The 17,151-nt window shown below is 40.6% G+C and overlaps 1 protein-coding gene across 2 annotated transcripts in view; it reads left to right on the top strand.

The window, feature by feature from the left end:
* tgfbrap1 (transforming growth factor, beta receptor associated protein 1) overlaps positions 1-17,151 on the top strand; it is a 61,747-nt gene that overhangs the window by 32,200 nt on the left and 12,396 nt on the right. For both annotated transcript variants that reach the window (XM_043691747.2, XM_087988125.1), the window contains exons 4-7: positions 1,494-1,648; positions 2,734-2,816; positions 3,705-4,046; positions 9,371-9,428. In XM_043691747.2, the coding sequence (XP_043547682.2) occupies positions 1,494-1,648; positions 2,734-2,816; positions 3,705-4,046; positions 9,371-9,428 (638 nt within the window). The remainder of the gene's footprint in view (positions 1-1,493; positions 1,649-2,733; positions 2,817-3,704; positions 4,047-9,370; positions 9,429-17,151) is intronic.

Raw genomic sequence — 17,151 nt, 5'->3', positions numbered from 1 at the left:
TGTCACTGAGAAATCGAAATCCTTCATGATCAGGAAGTTGCTATTCCTGCTCCCTCCTTTCTGCCCTCCTATCCCTCTCCCTCTCACCCCCATCTTCTAGTTTCCCTTGAAGAAGTAGTAGTGAGCCACTTTCTTGAACTGTTGCAAGCTATATGTTCCAAGATTTTGATGCAACCACTATGAAGGAAAACTGATATGTTTTCAAGTCAAGATGGTTTGAGATTTGGAGCTGGTGATATTCCCACACACTATGGGTCTAGGTTGTGGAGGATACAAGCAAGTTGCTACATTGCACCTTGTATGTGGTACACATGCACCCACAGTGCACTTCTGATAACAAGTTAAATGTCTATGCCAGTGGGTAGGGTGCCAATCATTAATTCATTCTTGGGATGTAGACACTGGCCAGGCCAACTTTATTGGCCATCCCTGGTTACCCAGGAGATGATAGGAGCTATCGTTTGGGATGGTGTTCCAGGATTTTGACCCAGCAATGCAGAAGGAATGAGAATATATTTCCAAGTCAGGATGGCGTGTGGCCTGGAGGGGAACTTGCAAGTACTGGTGTTCCGATGTATCTTCTCCCTTGACCTTTTTACGTGTTTGTGGCTTTGGAAGGTGGGGTCTAAGGAGCCTATGGAATCTCTCCATAAATCATAGGACAACTTCTTGGGACTGTCAAAGAACCACTGTGTCCAATTCTGCCATCAAAAGCATGAATTAGGATATGACCTTCTGGGGCTCTTGTTAGAATAGAACTTGTTGTTCCATTGTATAATTTCCATGTAATTCCTGAGTGTTTCTCTAGCTTCTTCGATCCATATTTCTTTCCTTCCCAGTGCCATGAAGCCAGTCAAGACTGGGTGGATTTCTGTGTTACTGGTAGGCAAAGGTTCAATCTGCTGTGAAAGTCTTTCCCTTTGAAAAGTTGAGTATGAGTAACTGTAGCAAAATGAAACTACTTAGTTGCAAGATTTCACCATAGCAGGTATGTTACTACAGTAGTTCAATGCGTATATTTATTTTATTCATTTTCTTAATTTTTTTTGGGCTTAAGATACCAATGTTTTTATCCTGATAAATTATTTATTGCTGAGCAAAATCTGTTTTCAGCGTATGATCTCTGAAGATAATGATTTTAAATAAAAGTTCACGTTACCACAACTAAATTGAGGGATGCTGGAAATCAGAAAAACAAATATTGGAAAAAGCCAGCTGGTCAGGCAATTGGTGAGGGAACCAATTGATATTTCAGAAATTCATTTCTTGACTCTTTCTGTTGCCATGGATGCTGTCTGAACTGCTCAGTACGTCCAGCATTTTCTGTTTTAGCTCAAAGCTTTAGATTGACCTTTAAATTTCCAGATTTTTTTCGTAATTAAATAAAATGGATCAAACATTAATGTTGTTTAGACATTTGTGTTGCTTTGTGCTTTTGGCAGTGTATATTAGCTGAATCATAAATTTTGAATCATTAATTATTTTATTATCAGGGAAACTGATTTTAGCCACAAGTAAAGAAGTGTATTTCTTGGTGCCCTTGCCCTTGGAAAGGCAAATTCAAGATCTTCTGACCAGCCAGAGAGTAGAAGAAGCACTGCTCCTAACAAGAGGAGCTCGACGAAACATTCCAAAAGAGAAGTTCCAGGTTAGTAGGATTTGAATGGAATAATGGCTAGATATATTTTGTCAAGTGTAAATGCCAATATTTGAATAAGCACCTGAGATATTCCTTGTTTATTATCAGAGATATATTTTGTTTCTTGTTTCCCCTACTCCTCCTCCATCCACATTCACTACTACCCACTTCACTTGTTAAAAATGAGCAGCACCTTCTCCTTGATATTCATTTATTACTGAGATTGTGAACCAGATCTGTCTATTGTCCTTCATTAATTATCATTGTTGCAGTTCAAAATAGCTTTTAGACTTGCTACAGGAAGGCTGTGGTGTAGAGTAAATGTGATGTATTCTATGTTCTCTTCAAATATGATTATATTTGACTGATCTCTTATGAACTTTGAACACTCCTTTGTGATCTCGTCTTGAGCTGTTGACAGTTACTTAATAATGTATTGGGAGGGAACTATAAAAGTGCACTACACATGAACATTTCTACAAGAAAACTGCATCACAAATTGAACTTGCTCGTACTGAGAGTATTCTTTTTCCATTAAGTATTTTAAGCAAAGTTTTCTCAATGAATGCAACCAAAATCTAATTGGTACTCACTCGAGATTCATCATCTTGGGCAAGTATCAATGCAAACTGGTAGTGTGTAGTCCAGGCTCATTCATACAGGAGGTCTGCCAAAACTGAAGCCAAATCTTTTTGCTTGTAAAGTAATTTTCTGGAATTACCCCATCTTCTCTTATAACTTTCTTTAGCACATTGACTTGGAGACAGTGGGATCAGCTGTCTTCAATAAGTCTCCTAACTGCTCTCAACACTCCAGTTTATCTAACTTTAGCTATTTTTTCTTAATTAATCTAAAAATGCTAATCTTTGATAATATGTATGTGTGAATAATTATCAAATGTAGAGTGTAACCAATGCCAAAAGTTAAATTTCCAGATGACACAAGGTTGGGAGGGAGGGAAGAAATTCTTCTACTTTCTTTTCGAACTATAGAAAGCCCCAGTGAATAATCTGTGTTGAGGGGCTTTAACTCACCATGGCTATTTAATGTTGTTTATAAATACTTCATTAACCATATTTGTTTATTATATGTAGGGTATGTACAGAAGAATTCTGCAGCAAGCAGGATTTATTCAGTTTGGCCAGCTTCAGTTTTTGGAAGCTAAAGAACTCTTCAGGTATAAACATCCATAGAACTCTATGGAATCAATTAAAGAATACCTAATTTTGCTTTAAAGCTGAATTGTTTGCACACAACTCTAATTTCCTGTAATAATTGGCAATAAGGCCACTGTTACATGTTTGTATAACACTTTGAATGTTGGTTTGATAAAAGACTTTTTTTTAAGCCATAAGGTCAGGTGTAATTTTTGGGAAATTAGTCAGCTATTCTTCTCTCTCCCCCCCCCCCCCGCATTAAATTTACCAAAGGTATCACATTTAAAATGTTGTGTATTTGTTTGACTATTAATAAATTCTACATCTATATTTTACTTAGAAAATGTTTAAGGGAGGAATGTCCAAGTATATCTGGGAAGCAGGAATCAATCTGTTTACATACAAACATCAATTTGCTTTTTATGGTATATACCTTGCATGATTTTGTATAATTATGATAGCTCAGTCAAGTTTTATCTGGGCAGCAAGTCTGTTGATTTGGTGTTGTGTAGAGGTGTGTAATGAACTTTTGCAGAAGCTGTCACAAAGTTTCAGAATTCTGTTTGTTCTGCCTCTTGTCTAAAGATTCAACTTGATCTTGTCCATTTGGCATTTTCAACAAATATTAAGTTAACTATGCCACTTAACTGCGATAGATCATAAGTAGTCTCCCTGGCTGCAATAATTTGTGCCTTTGAAAGAGGTGTCCAGTCAGTCCCACATCCACTCCTCCGAGGTACAAGAATTATTACTTGCGCTTGTAAATGTTGTTCGCTCACATCCAGCTGTTTAATACCTTTTATTTAAAAAGTAGTTCTTTTAAGACAATCGAAATTATACTCTTCTGATGCACACATTGTATTAAGAATTTATAGTTTGTATTTATTTAATTTTATCTTTGTTAACAGGAACGGCCAGCTTGATGTTAGAGAGTTGATGTCTCTCTATCCATTACTGCTTCCTTCAACTTCAACATTTGTACGGTCACATCCCCCATTACATGAATATGCTGACTTAAATCAATTAATGCAGGGTGACCAGGAGAAGATTACAAAGTGCAAGCGCTTCCTTATGAGCTATTTGAATGAGATTCGGAGCACTGAAGTAGCAAATGGCTATAAAGAAGATATTGACACAGCTTTGCTAAAACTGTATGCTGAAGCTAATCATGACAGCTTGCTGGATTTGTTGGTTTCAGAAAATTCATGTCTCTTAGTGGATAGTATACCCTGGCTGGAGAAACACAAAAAGTATGTAATTCAGTGGTTTTCATGCATTTCTATAAAAATTGGTAGATATCATAGCCTTTTGTGTCCTAAGAACATAAAAAAAGCTAAAATCGTTTTGGTCCAAACAATGTTTCATGCCTAAGTATCTCAAAGTGGAATCCAAATGAATTTTGTGATTCATGACTCAAATGTGTCTTTAGCCCTCTTACCCTACTACATACAGCATTCCAAAATCAGGAAGTTATTCCTGATATCTGCTTTAATTAAATGTTAACTTCTATTTATTTTTGTGATCCTACTTAATAAGATTAGGAAGTCATAATTTACCTGTAATGCACGTGCACTCGTATTTGAGATATTACATAGCTTCTATGGAAGGGACTCAAACAGGAACTGAAATAGATGGAAATGTGTTGCTGGAAAAGCGCAGCAGGTCAGGCAGCATCTAGGGAACAGGAGAATCGACGTTTTGGGCATTAGCCCTTCTTCAGGAATGAGGAAAGTTGGTCCAGCAGGCTAAGATAAAAGATAGGGAGGAGGGACTTGGGGGAGGGGCGTCGGAAATGTGATAGGTGGAAAGAGGTCAAGGTGAGGGTGATAGGTCAGACTGGGGTGGGGGCGGAGAGGTCGGGAAGAAGATTGCAGGTTAGGAAGGCGGTGCTGAATTTGATGGATTTGACTGAGACAGGCTGGGGGGAGGGGAAATAAGGAAACTGGTGAAATCCGAGTTCATCCCTTGTGGTTGGAGGGTTCCTAGCCGGAAGATGAGGCGTTCTTCCTCCAACCGTCGTTTCGCTGTGGTCTGACGATGGAGGAGTCCAAAGACCTGCATATCCTTGGTGGAGTGGGAGGGGGAATTGAAATGTTGAGCTACAGGGTGGTTGGGTTGGTTGGTCCGGGTGTCCCAGAGGTGTTCCCTGAAACGCTCCGCAAGTAGGCGGCCCGTCTCCCCAATATAGAGGAGGCCACATCGGGTGCAAAGGATGCAATAGATGATATGTGTGGAGGATGATGCGCTGTACATGGAGGTTAGTGGGGTGGTAGGTGAGGACCAGTGGGGTTCTGTCCTGGTGGCAGTTGGAGGGGCGGGGTTCAAGGGCGGAGGATCGGGAAGTGGAAGAGATGCGGTGGAGGGCATCGTCGACCACGTCGGAGGGGAAATTGCGGTCCTTGAAGAAGGAGGCCATCTGGGATGTGCGTTTTTGGAACTGGTCCTCCTGGGAGCAGATGCGGCGGAGTCGAAGGAATTGGGAGAATGGGATGGCGTTTTTACAGGGGGCAGGATGGGAGGAGGTGTAGTCCACACCCCCCCACCAACCCAACCTCCACTCCCGGCACCTTCCCCTGCAACCGCAGGAGGTGCAAGACTTGCGCCCACACCTCCCCCCTCACCTCCCTCCAAGGCCCCAAAGGAAACTTCCATATCCGCCACAGATTCACCTGTACCTCCACACATATCATCTATTGCATCCTTTGCACCCGATGTGGCCTCCTCTATATTGGGGAGACGGGCCGCCTACTTGCGGAGCGTTTCAGGGAACACCTCTGGGACACCCGGACCAACCAACCCAACCACCCTGTAGCTCAACATTTCAATTCCCCCTCCCACTCCACCAAGGATATGCAAGTCTTTGGACTCCTCCATCGTCAGACCACAGCGAAACGACGGTTGGAGGAAGAACGCCTCATCTTCCGGCTAGGAACCCTCCAACCACAAGGGATGAACTCGGATTTCACCAGTTTCCTCATTTCCCCTCCCCCCAGCCTGTCTCAGTCAAATCCATCAAACTCAGCACCGCCTTCCTAACCTGCAATCTTCTTCCCGACCTCTCCGCCCCCACCCCAGTCTGACCTATCACCCTCACCTTGACCTCTTTCCACCTATCACATTTCTGACGCCCCTCCCCCAAGTCCCTCCTCCCTATCTTTTATCTTAGCCTGCTGGACCAACTTTCCTCATTCCTGAAGAAGGGCTAATGCCCAAAACGTCGATTCTCCTGTTCCCTAGATGCTGCCTGACCTGCTGCGCTTTTCCAGCAACACATTTCCATCTCTGATCTCCAGCATCTGCAGACCTCACTTTCTCCTCAAGGAACTGAAATAGGACAAGAAATAGGCCATTTATCATTTCCAGCATGCTTCACCATTAATTGAGGGACTGCCTGATCTTCAAATTCAATTCCACCACCTGCACAGTCTCCAAATTTCATGACTACCTGAATATCTTAAAAAAAAAACTATAGATCTCCACCTTAAATATATTCAATAATTGTACATACCCATGTCTGGAGAAGAATTTGCATGAACCATAATCCTCTCTGAAAAACATCTCCATTCTCTCTATCCAAAATAGTGACTTCTGGTTCAAAATCCCCAACAAGGGAAAACATCATCCCAGCATCTGTCCTGTCTAGACCGTTAACAGTTTCATTTATTTTAATTAGATTTCCTCTTATTCCTCCAAATTCCAGAGAATATACATTTCTTTCAGCTCAATCTCGCTTAATCAGCCAATCTAGCATCCAAGGAAACAAGCTAGTGAGCATTTTTGCACCTTCATTCAAGGCCAGTGTATCCTACATTGGGTAAGGAGAACAAACCTGTACTTAGAATTTGGTGTGGATCTTACCAAGGCCATATAGTCGCACTAAGACTTTTGTTTTATTTGATATTGAAGTATAAAAAGAGTAAGAAAGATAACATGACAATCAAAAAAAAACTAACATTTGTGTTGTAGAATGTTGGTTAGCTTAATTGGGTGGATGGCAAATTTGCAATGCAGAGTAATGCCAACAGTATAGGTTCAATTCCAGCGCACTCTGATGTTACCATGAAGGACTGTCCTCTTCAACCTCTCCCTTTTGCCTGAGGCATGGTGACACTTGGATTAAACCACCATCAGTCATCTCTCTGTAATGAGAGAGCAGCCTTATGGTCGGGTAGGACTATGGTGACTTTATTTTTGTTGTGCTGCATATTAACTTTGATTGGATACAAGAAAACATTAACATTTCCTGGCCTCCTCTTCTTTTTTTAAAAAAGTTTCTTTGTCTTTGAAAATGAATTACTTTACATTTCCCCACAGTATATTCCATTCTCTGTCTTCTTCCTTAAACACCCAACCAGTCTGTTCCTCTGCAGCCACATTGTGACCTCCTCACCATATACTTTGCCTCCTACTTTTCTATCATCAGCAAAGTTGGATAGCTCACACACAGGTCCTGCATTTTATTAATTACTGTTGTTTGTAAATGGCTGAAACTCTTGATCCTGACACTTGTTTTCTCACTAGTAGCTTACCAACCTGAAAATAACCTGTTTATTCCTGCCCTTTATTTTCTGTCTGTGATCCATTGGTTCCAGGAGCCCTAACATTGAATCTTTATTGTGTGGAATTTTTTTGATGTTTCCTTTTGGAAGTCCAAATACATTACTTCCATTGGTCTCCACTTACCTTTCCTGCTCTTTGCAAATCTAAGTTTTCTGCTTCTTAAATCCATATTTACTTTGTACTTCCTAATAGATTTTAGCATTTTCCCTACTACTGTCAAGTTAACTGACCTATAGTTCTCAAGTTTCATCTACTCCTTTTGGTTCTTGAATAGCAGGGCAATGGTTACTACCTTCTAATCCATGGTGGCAGTTCTAAAGTCTAAGAATTCTGAATGTATATGTAGTTGCTTTGAATAATCTGTGCCACCAGGTCTTTCAAAGCCTTCTGATATAAGCCATTGGGTTTTCAAGATTTGTGAAAAGGTATTTAAATTTGTAAAATTAAACTTAATTTAAATGGAAACTTGTATCTTGAAAAATGAAACAATTGTCATTACTGTTTTACAATGTTTTATCACATTTATGTTTCGGGTAAACATTTATAGCTACAGTGTTTTCTGATTCTCTCTCGCTTGTGGCTAACCATTCTAAAAGTATTCTATAACTCAGAAATTTCTGAAATCCAGAAATGACTTAGTCCCAAACATTCTGAGCTACAAAGATTACAGTGTATTATAAGCCTCTTTCTTTCATTTTATCTTTAACTTCTCTTGTCGGCCAGGGTTGGTTGATATTTCCTGTGGGTCTTTATTCCTAAGGAGAATGTGTACTCATTATGAATTAAAACTTATCCTTAACATGTCTGTTTGTACTTGTCTACTGTCAAACCTTTTAATCTAGTTTTGCAGCGTATTTTAGCTAAACTGCCCTTAGTACCTAATTTGTTTTATTCCGATTTAATTTTGGATTTAACCATATCAGGTCATAGTCTCTATTCTCCAGAGGGTCCTTTGCTGTAGTTTTATTAATTAACCTTGTCATGCCCAATACTGGCTCTAAAATAACCTCCCTATTTGGTTCCTTGTTGCATTGATCTATGTTGAATACATTCCATGAACTCGTCTATTAGTGCAAATTTTCTTTGCCCAGCCTATTTGATAATTAAAGTACTCCATAATTACTCTCCATCCATGTTAGATGCAGTTCTAATTTTCTGATTTGTACTCTAACACAACAATTGTTCCTGATCAATAAATTACGCCTGTTAGATCCATCTAAGATGATTTAAGGCCCTTTCTGTCTGCTGTCTTTTTATTCCATCCTTCTTCAGGGTTTCCCACCCGATTTGTGTTTTCCAACTTGTTTTATATTTTTGATGGTCAAGTGCCCTGAACATTTAGTTATTAGTCTTGGGTTATCCTGTCATTATGATTGTATAATTGAACTCTATAAACTGCATTTTTTTTCTCTGTGCTAACAATTCATGACAAGTGCTTTCCATACAAAAACGGATTGCTGGAGAAACTCGTGTCTGGCAGCATCTGTGGAATGAAAGCCAAGTTCTCTCTCTCTGTAGTCACTAATGCCTGTTACCTTTGTTAAATACGTTGCCTCTACCTGATCCAATCTGCTTATTTTTACTCAAATTGTTTCTCTGTTTTTGTAAGAACAAGGAGCAGGAGTGAGCAATTCAGATCCTCTGCCATTTGATATGATCCTGACTGGTTAAAACCTTGACTTTTCTCTTACTGCTGTTGAATTACTTGGTTCCTGAATATTCTCTCAGCTCTTCACCTACCATTTTTTAAAAAATTGCTTGATTTGAGTTAGTTGAATGGCCACTTATCTTGATTGTTGTAGAAAGTGTTGTGTGGTAAGCTGAACAGATCAGTTGTACTGCAATGTGAGGAGCACTATTACAGTATGTTTAATATCTATTTTTGAAGTTTGCTGATACCCCCCTCAGCACAACACGAGGTATTGATATCAAATCCAGCTAAATGCGAGAGCATTTGAGCCCTTCTAAGGGAAGTGAACTAATTTTATTTTGACATGTGTTTTTCTGAACACAGGTATTTTGCACTTGGTCTTCTTTATCACTATAATGGTCAACATGAAACAGCACTACAGGTAAGTTAGCTTTTACACTTATTGAATACCTCTACTACTGTCTGTGCATATCTGCATTGATGAAATGCAAAGAAAAAATAAACTGACATCTCTCAATTAGAGAGGAGAGGAAGAAAATGTGTATGTGGTGTTAATTGTGGGATATGAAAACTATTTTCAAATGAACCAGCCATATAGTTGAGAAGCACTGATACCATAAGTTTTTTTTGGGGTATTGAAATAATTATGACTGTATTTCATTAAATTCAGGTATGTTTGGCATGATGCTTATTAAACTAGAGCATACCTAATTTTTTTTTCATTGTCTATTGGCTGTTTGTGTGGGTCCAGAAGAATGTGGTGGTCAGTGGCCTACCATGAAGTGTTTTTATACAATAGCAAATCTGTGCCAGTGAAAACAATTTCTCCAAGATAAATCTCATTGTCAGACTTGTACATTTCTGATCTTGGTGAATCCACACAGATTGACCCTTAATTTGCAGATTGTTACACAGCAGCCACACTTCAGGAATACAGTTAGTGCAACATGGAACTACTTACTGCAACAATGTGTTGAAAGGTCTAGAAACAGCAATATTCAATAGTATTTTTATGCTTGAGGGTGCGCAATAATGAGGTTAAATGAAAGTATCATGTGGGTGGCGATATCACAAAAATATAAGTAATTTGGTTTAGTTGGCTTAATCTGATATAAATCACTTGCTGTGAGGTGACACCCAGAAAGAGTTTATGGTTCTTACAGTGGACTGTTGCTGTTATTATCCTGGCTTTGACATTTTATTGGTTATGGAATTACAATCAGCTCATGCAAATGGAATTGAAAACTGCTTTGAGGAAAATGAGTCAATGCAGTTAAACAATTGAGGAGCATCTATTTAAAATTCCTGATTCTAACTGGAATTAACAGAAGCTTGCTGCTGTTGAAGATGACAAGTTGAGTATTTACAGAAGTGTACAGTTACGTACAGGAGGCTGCTGATTTGGTCACAGTGCTCAATGTTTCTTGCTAGAGATGCTCTTGGGTCATATTATGTACCAGGCCAGACCCCCTCAAAACATTTCAAGTTGGTAGCCCGGACACTAACCTTGCTAGTTGTTTTGAGCAGGTGTCAAGTGGATATTCTAGGAATGATGCAGCTGGCAGAACTACTTGTTTTTAAACAAAACAGAATTTATTTGCAAGATTACTGAATGAAACCGAAACAAAAGAGAACAGAACATAGAATAACTTGTCCGAAAACTGAATAGACTATCCCAACTTAATGATGCTGTTCCAACTAATTGCAACAATCCCCATAAATACCCTTGGCAAAAAAGTTAATATCAAACACAGTTTTATAGGAGAGATGCCAGAGAGATTCAGCATGGAACACCTTCCATATAGCTGTTTCTTTGACCAGCATTTGACCGTCAAGCAAACTGACTGCTTGCTCTGAACAACCAGACTGCTGAAACCCAACCAAACCGGAGTAAAGCTGAGCTGGGAGAACTGGCCACTCTCCTTTCATTGTACAATTTTTTTTTAAACTCCAGCCTTTTTCCTGAGGCAGTATCTATCGGCTATAATCAAATTGGCCCAAAAACCCATAAAAACCAAGCCTCCCAAAATCTCTGCATTTGCAACCCCTCTGGGGGGGAAATAACCAAGGACAGTCTAACCTTGTTAATGGAGCAGCATCTCTGCCCTTAAAAAAAATAAGCCATCAATATCCAAAGATGGCTTCATTTTAACACACCTTAATCTTACACTGTTAGTACACTACTAAACCCATATACATTGACAATAATCATGCAAACATTGTTTCAGTCTGTTTTACTCCTGCCACTGAACGCCTCTGTTTCTCATTCAAGTCTTGACAATGCTTTAGCAATCCCATTTTCTCATCCTGCTACATGCACAATTTTCAAATTGAATAGATGTAACAACAAGCTCCATCTAAACAGTCTGGAAGTTTTGACCTTAAATTTCTCTCCAAACTTCAGTGGTTTATGATCAGAGCGTATGATTGTCTTAGATACATTACTGGTAACATAAACATTGAAATGTTGTAACGCCAGCACCAAGCTCAAAGTCTCCTTAACTGTTGGATATTTCTGCTGATGAATGTTCAATATCCTGGAGAAATACCCAATATGTCTTTCTATTTTTTGATTGATTGATTGTCTTCCTATAAGAGCACACCACCGGCACCCAAGTAACTCATTAATAGCACCTTGAATGCCTTTGCATAATTATGTGTGGTTAACACTGGGACCGTGGTTAATGCAGCTTTCAGGCTGTCAAATACCTCCTGACAGTCTGCTCTCACTGAAACTTCTTGCCTTTCTTTAGCAATTCAGCGAGTGGAGCAGCCAAACCACTATAATTTGGTATGTATTTTAGATAAAATCCACTCAATCCCAGGAATTGTCATACTGCTCCTTTTGTTGATGGTTTGGGAAACACCCAGTGATCTTATTGGTTAGTCTCTCAAAACTGGCTGGTACATTTTTCATACCAAATGGCATGACCTTAAACTGATACAGACCATTTGACATAAAAGCGGAAATTGTCTTCACTATTTTGAACAAAGGCACCTGCCAATATCCTCTGAGCAAGTCTAACTTAAAAATATAAGTTGCTTGTCCCACCTTTTCATCACAGCCTTCCAAACGTGGAATCAGATATGCATCAGTGTTTGGCGTTAACTTTGTGATAGTCTGCACACAACTGTTGGGTTCCATCTGGTTTTGGCACCATTATAGTGGGTGAGCTCCAGTCACTATGATTATATCATTTTGGAGCATATGTTCAATCTCCTTTTGAACCTTTGCCAACTTTAGAGGGCTATGCCTATAAGGATGTTGCTTAATCGGAACAGCATCTCCTATCTCTACATCATAATTAGGTTAGTACTTCCCAGCTTATTTCCACATATTTCCCCAAGTGACTGTAGTAACTCTTACAGGTCATTTCGAATTTCCTCTGGCAGGTAATTTAATAATTTATCTCAATTTTTGACAACTCCCTCATTAATTTGAGAAATGTCCAATTCTGAATCCTCTGAACTTTATTCTTCACTCTGTATTGTAACCAATTACACAGTCTCCTTTGGCTTTTCTTCCCTGTCAAAATACCTTTTGAGCTGAAAATGTGTTGCTGGAGAAGCGCAGCAGGTCAGGCAGCATCCAGGGAACAGGAGAATCGACGTTTCGGGCGTAAGCCCTTCTTCAGGAATGATGAAAGTTTGTCCAGCAGGCTAAGATAAAAGGTAGGGAGGAGGGACTTGGGGGAGGGGTGTCGGAAATGTGATAGGTGGAAAGAGGTCAAGGTGAGGGTGATAGGTCAGACTGGGGTGGGGGCGGAGAGGTCAGGAAGAAGATTGCAGGTTAGGAAGGCGGTGCTGAATTCGATGGATTTGACTGAGACAAGGTGGGGGGAGGGGAAATGAGGAAACTGGTGAAATCCGAGTTCATCCCTTGTGGTTGGAGGTTCCTAGGCGGAAGATGAGGCGCTCTTCCTCCAACCGTCATGTTGTTGTGGTCTGGCGATGGAGGAGTCCAAAGACCTGCATATCCTTGGTCGAGTGGGAGGGGGAGTTGAAGTGTTGAGCCACAGGATGGTTGGGTTGGTTGGTCCGGGTGTCCCAGAGGTGTTCTCTGAAACGCTCCGCAAGTAGCCGGCCTGTCTCCCCAATATAGAGGAGGCCACATCGGGTGCAGAGGATGCAATAGATGATATGTGTTGAGGTGCAGGTGAATCTGTGGCGGATATGGAAGTTTCCTTTGGGGCCGAGGGGGGAGGTGTGGGCGCAAGTCTTGCACCTCCTGTGGTTGTAGGGGAAGGTGCCGGGAGTGGAGGTTGGGTTGGTGGGGGGTGTGGATCTGACGAGGGAGTCACGGAGGGAGTGGTCTTTACGGAATGCTGATAGGGGAGGGGAGGGAAATATATCCTTGGTGGTGGGGTCAGGTTTGGAGGTGGCGGAAATGACGGCGGATGATGCGCTGTACATGGAGATTGGTGGGGTGGTAGGTGAGGACCATGGGGTTCTGTCCTGGTGGCAGTTGGAGGGGCGGGGCTCAAGGGCGGAGGAGCGGGAAGTGGAAGAGATGCGGTGGAGGGCATCGTCGACCACGTCGGGGGGGAATTTGCGGTCCTTGAAGAAGGAGGCCATCTGGGTTGTACGTTTTTGGAACTGGTCCTCCTGGGAGCAGATGCGGCAGAGTCGAAGGAATTGGGAGAATGGGATGGCGTTTTTACAGGGGGCAGGGTGGGAGTAGGTGTAGTCCAGGTAGCTGTGGGAGTTGGTCGGTTTGTAGTAGATGTCAGTGTTGATTCGGTTGCCTGAGATAGAAATAGAGAGGTCGAGGAAGGGGAGGGAAGAATCTGAGACTGTCCAGGTGAATTTGAGGTCGGGGTGGAAGGTGTGGGGGAAGTGGATGAACTGTTCAACCTCCTCGTGGGAGCACGAGGCGGCGCCGATACAGTCATTGATGTAGCGGAGGAAAGGGTGGGGCCAGTGTAGTTGCGGAAGATGGACTGTTCCATATATCCTACGAAGAGGCAGGCATAGCTGGGGCATACCTACATGACATGCTGAGAGTTTTCTGTCCGGAGTCCTTAGCAAACAGTTCACCTTACTCAATTTCCTTTTGACTTGATAAGGTCCACTAAACCTTGCTTTTTAAGATTCACCTATTACCGGAAATAACACTTAAACTTGCAATTTTGCTATCAGAGATAAGGTGTTTTGATTTCGTGTCTGCTTCCTGTTTCATTGTATGCTGTGATACTTTGAAATGCTGTCTAGCCAACTCTTCCCTGTGTTTAATCGTTCCTGAAAATTTGACGCATAATCCAAATATGTGGTCTCTGAATTATGACTTAAAAATTTCTCCTTAATCAATTTTAGCGATCCTTTCACTTAATACCCAAAATCTAATTCAAATGGACTGAATTTGGTCGATTCATTTGGTACATCTCTGATGGCAAAAAGTACAAAGGACTTCCTTATCCCAGTCAACTGGATAGTCTTGACCATAAGCCCTCAACATGATCTTCAATGTCTGATGCCACATTTCTAGTACTCCCTGCAATTCTGGACAGTATGCATTGGATTTGAGTTGTTTTATTCCTAAGTTTTCCAGAACTTCCTTTGAATAATTTCAATGTGAAGTTTGATCCTTGATCTGTTTGTATCTCTGTTGTTAGTCTGTGTCTAGTTTAAAAAAAAATGAGTAATTCCTCTATAATCCTTTTTATCTGTGATACTCATAATCAAATGACCTCTGGAAATCCAAAGAAGACATTCATTATTGCTAACAATTACTGATTCCCACTTTTTGTTTTAGGTAGGAGTCCTATGCAATCAATTAAAACTCTTGTAAAAGGTTACTTAAGTGCAGGAACATGTATTAAAGGTGTGCCTGTGGTTTTCCAATTACTTGACATGTATGGCATGTCTGGCAAAATTCAATTACCTCCTTGGGCAGTCAAGGAAGGAGGCAGCTCCAACTCCAGATTGTCTGCTAATTCCAGCATCTTGGCCTTAATCACCTTTTGCAAAACCTCCACAGTCACTACTTCCACTCCCAGCAAATTCTTAGTAACTGAAAAAGTCATTGCTCTTCCAAGCACTTTTTAAACTAACTGATTTCAACACGGCACGGTGGCACAGTGGTTAGCACTGCTGCCTCACAGCGCCAGAGATCCAGGTTCAATTCTTGCCTCAGGTGACTGTCTGTGTGGAGTTTGCACATTCTCCCCACGTCTGCGTGGGTTTCCTCCGGGTGCTCCGGTTTCCTCCCACAGTCCAAAAATGTGCAGGTTAGGTGAATTGGCCATGCTAAATTGCCTGTAGTGTTAGCTGAAAGGGTAAATGTAGGGGAATGGGTCTGGGTGGGTTGCACTTGTTTGTCCATAATGTTATTTATCTGTCCCTTTGCTGTTTACATGCTATCAGAAGACCTTTGAGTTCCCTTTTTGTTAGCTTCCCTCTTTGTCCCTTTGCCTGTGTTTTCTACATTTCTTATATTACAACAGTGACTTCACTTGAAATACCCTTAGGTGGCTCCAGTTGGCTGTAAAGCAATCCAGTGAGAAATCCAATAGCCTTTCCTTGGTTTTTGATCTCCTATCCCTCACGATCTAATGTATTTGTATATGTTTCTTGACTGACTAATTTGCCTGATATACATTGTATTTTTTTTTCCTTTTGCTTTATCATATTCTCATTTAAGGAGCCTTGGCTTTCACACTAGCTGCAGTGTTTATAGCCGATGCCTGGAATATTTCTTCTTAGAGATCAGTCATTTGTTCCATTGATGTTTTTTCTGTCACTTCACTTAACCTTGGCATGTTTCCCTCCTATCCTAATTAAGTTGGCTGTCTTTCAGTTTAGAAGTTCTACTTCAGATGGTTTCTCGCTGTTCTCCATTACTAGTCTAAACCTTATGATGCTCATATTTAGCCATGTCTTCCCCAACAGATACTTGCTCCATTTGGCTGACTTCATTTCCCAGCCACAGATCCAGCAGTTGGCTTGAGGCTATACTTGAACGCATTTCATAAATTCTTCCCTTCTTTAGCCATTGTTGTAGCACTCTTAACAATTGAGTAGTTAACGTTCTCGATTATTGCCCAAGTTAATATAGTTAACCAGACTATGTATGGTTTTTAAACTAGATGGTTGCTGCTGATTTTTGTTGTCTTCAATTTTGAATTGAAGTTTATTTTAATCTCAATCAAATGAAATCCTAACTTTATTATAGAGTCATTTTACTTCTGAGAACAGTTTGAATTAACTGCATCAGTGATTTTGTTTTTCATCAGTGCATAATCCTATTGTGTTAATTTTCACTCTATTTTCTCCCCACCCTTCCTTCCTTTTTGTAATTGAAGTAAGTTTGGTATAAATGTACCTTTTTGCTTACAATGTAGTTAGAATCAAATAACTCCGCTCAGGTTGAGGATTGAGCCTCTAAGCTGAATCAGAAGGGTTGAAGTCTTAACCTTCAAGCCACTGGAGGAACAGGATTGAGAGATGTTGTGATTACAATACTGTGATTATTGATGTTTAATGAGATGCTTTGATGGGCAGGACACAATGAAGCCATCCATGGATGGAAGTGATAAGCATTGAGCAGATAATCATGCCTCTATTATCATGTGGAAGAATTTTTTTAAATTTGCGCAGTGGCTGTGGTGCCATTGCAAGTAATTTAAAAGTCGTAATAAATTTATTACAGTTAAGACAAACCCAATCCTGATATTACTAGCACTTCCGTACAGTGATGCATTCAGAATCCTTCCAGTATATTTTAGGATTATAATGGTTGGTCAATCAAATGAGGCATTGCTATGGAGTAAGCAATGGTGAATTGTTAGCTCCCGGAACTCCTTGGTAATTCAAAAAAAATATATTGCTCAAAAACACACACTTTATCAGTTTTTCATCTTGGATTCATGAATACATTTTGCAAAAATACAAATTCAAGGAGAACACCAGAATTTGTAATGCATGAGAGGAGAGTGCTGATTGGTAACAGCCAGTTAGTGGAAAGTATGACTTGTTTGGCTGATTAGATTAGGTTAGATTAGATTTCCTACAGTGTGGAAACAGGCCCTTCGGCCCAAATTAGTCCACACCAACCCTCCGAGTCCCACTTCCCTCTGACAAATGCACCTAACACTATGGGCAATTTAATGTGGCCAATTCGCCTGACCTGCACATCTTTGGATTGT

Source organism: Chiloscyllium plagiosum, unplaced genomic scaffold, assembly GCF_037043375.1.
Source record: "Chiloscyllium plagiosum isolate Xiang-an unplaced genomic scaffold, Cpla_swu_hap1 HiC_scaffold_6, whole genome shotgun sequence".
Lineage (NCBI taxonomy): Eukaryota > Metazoa > Chordata > Chondrichthyes > Orectolobiformes > Hemiscylliidae > Chiloscyllium > Chiloscyllium plagiosum.
This window is presented reverse-complemented; position numbering and strand designations above follow the sequence as displayed.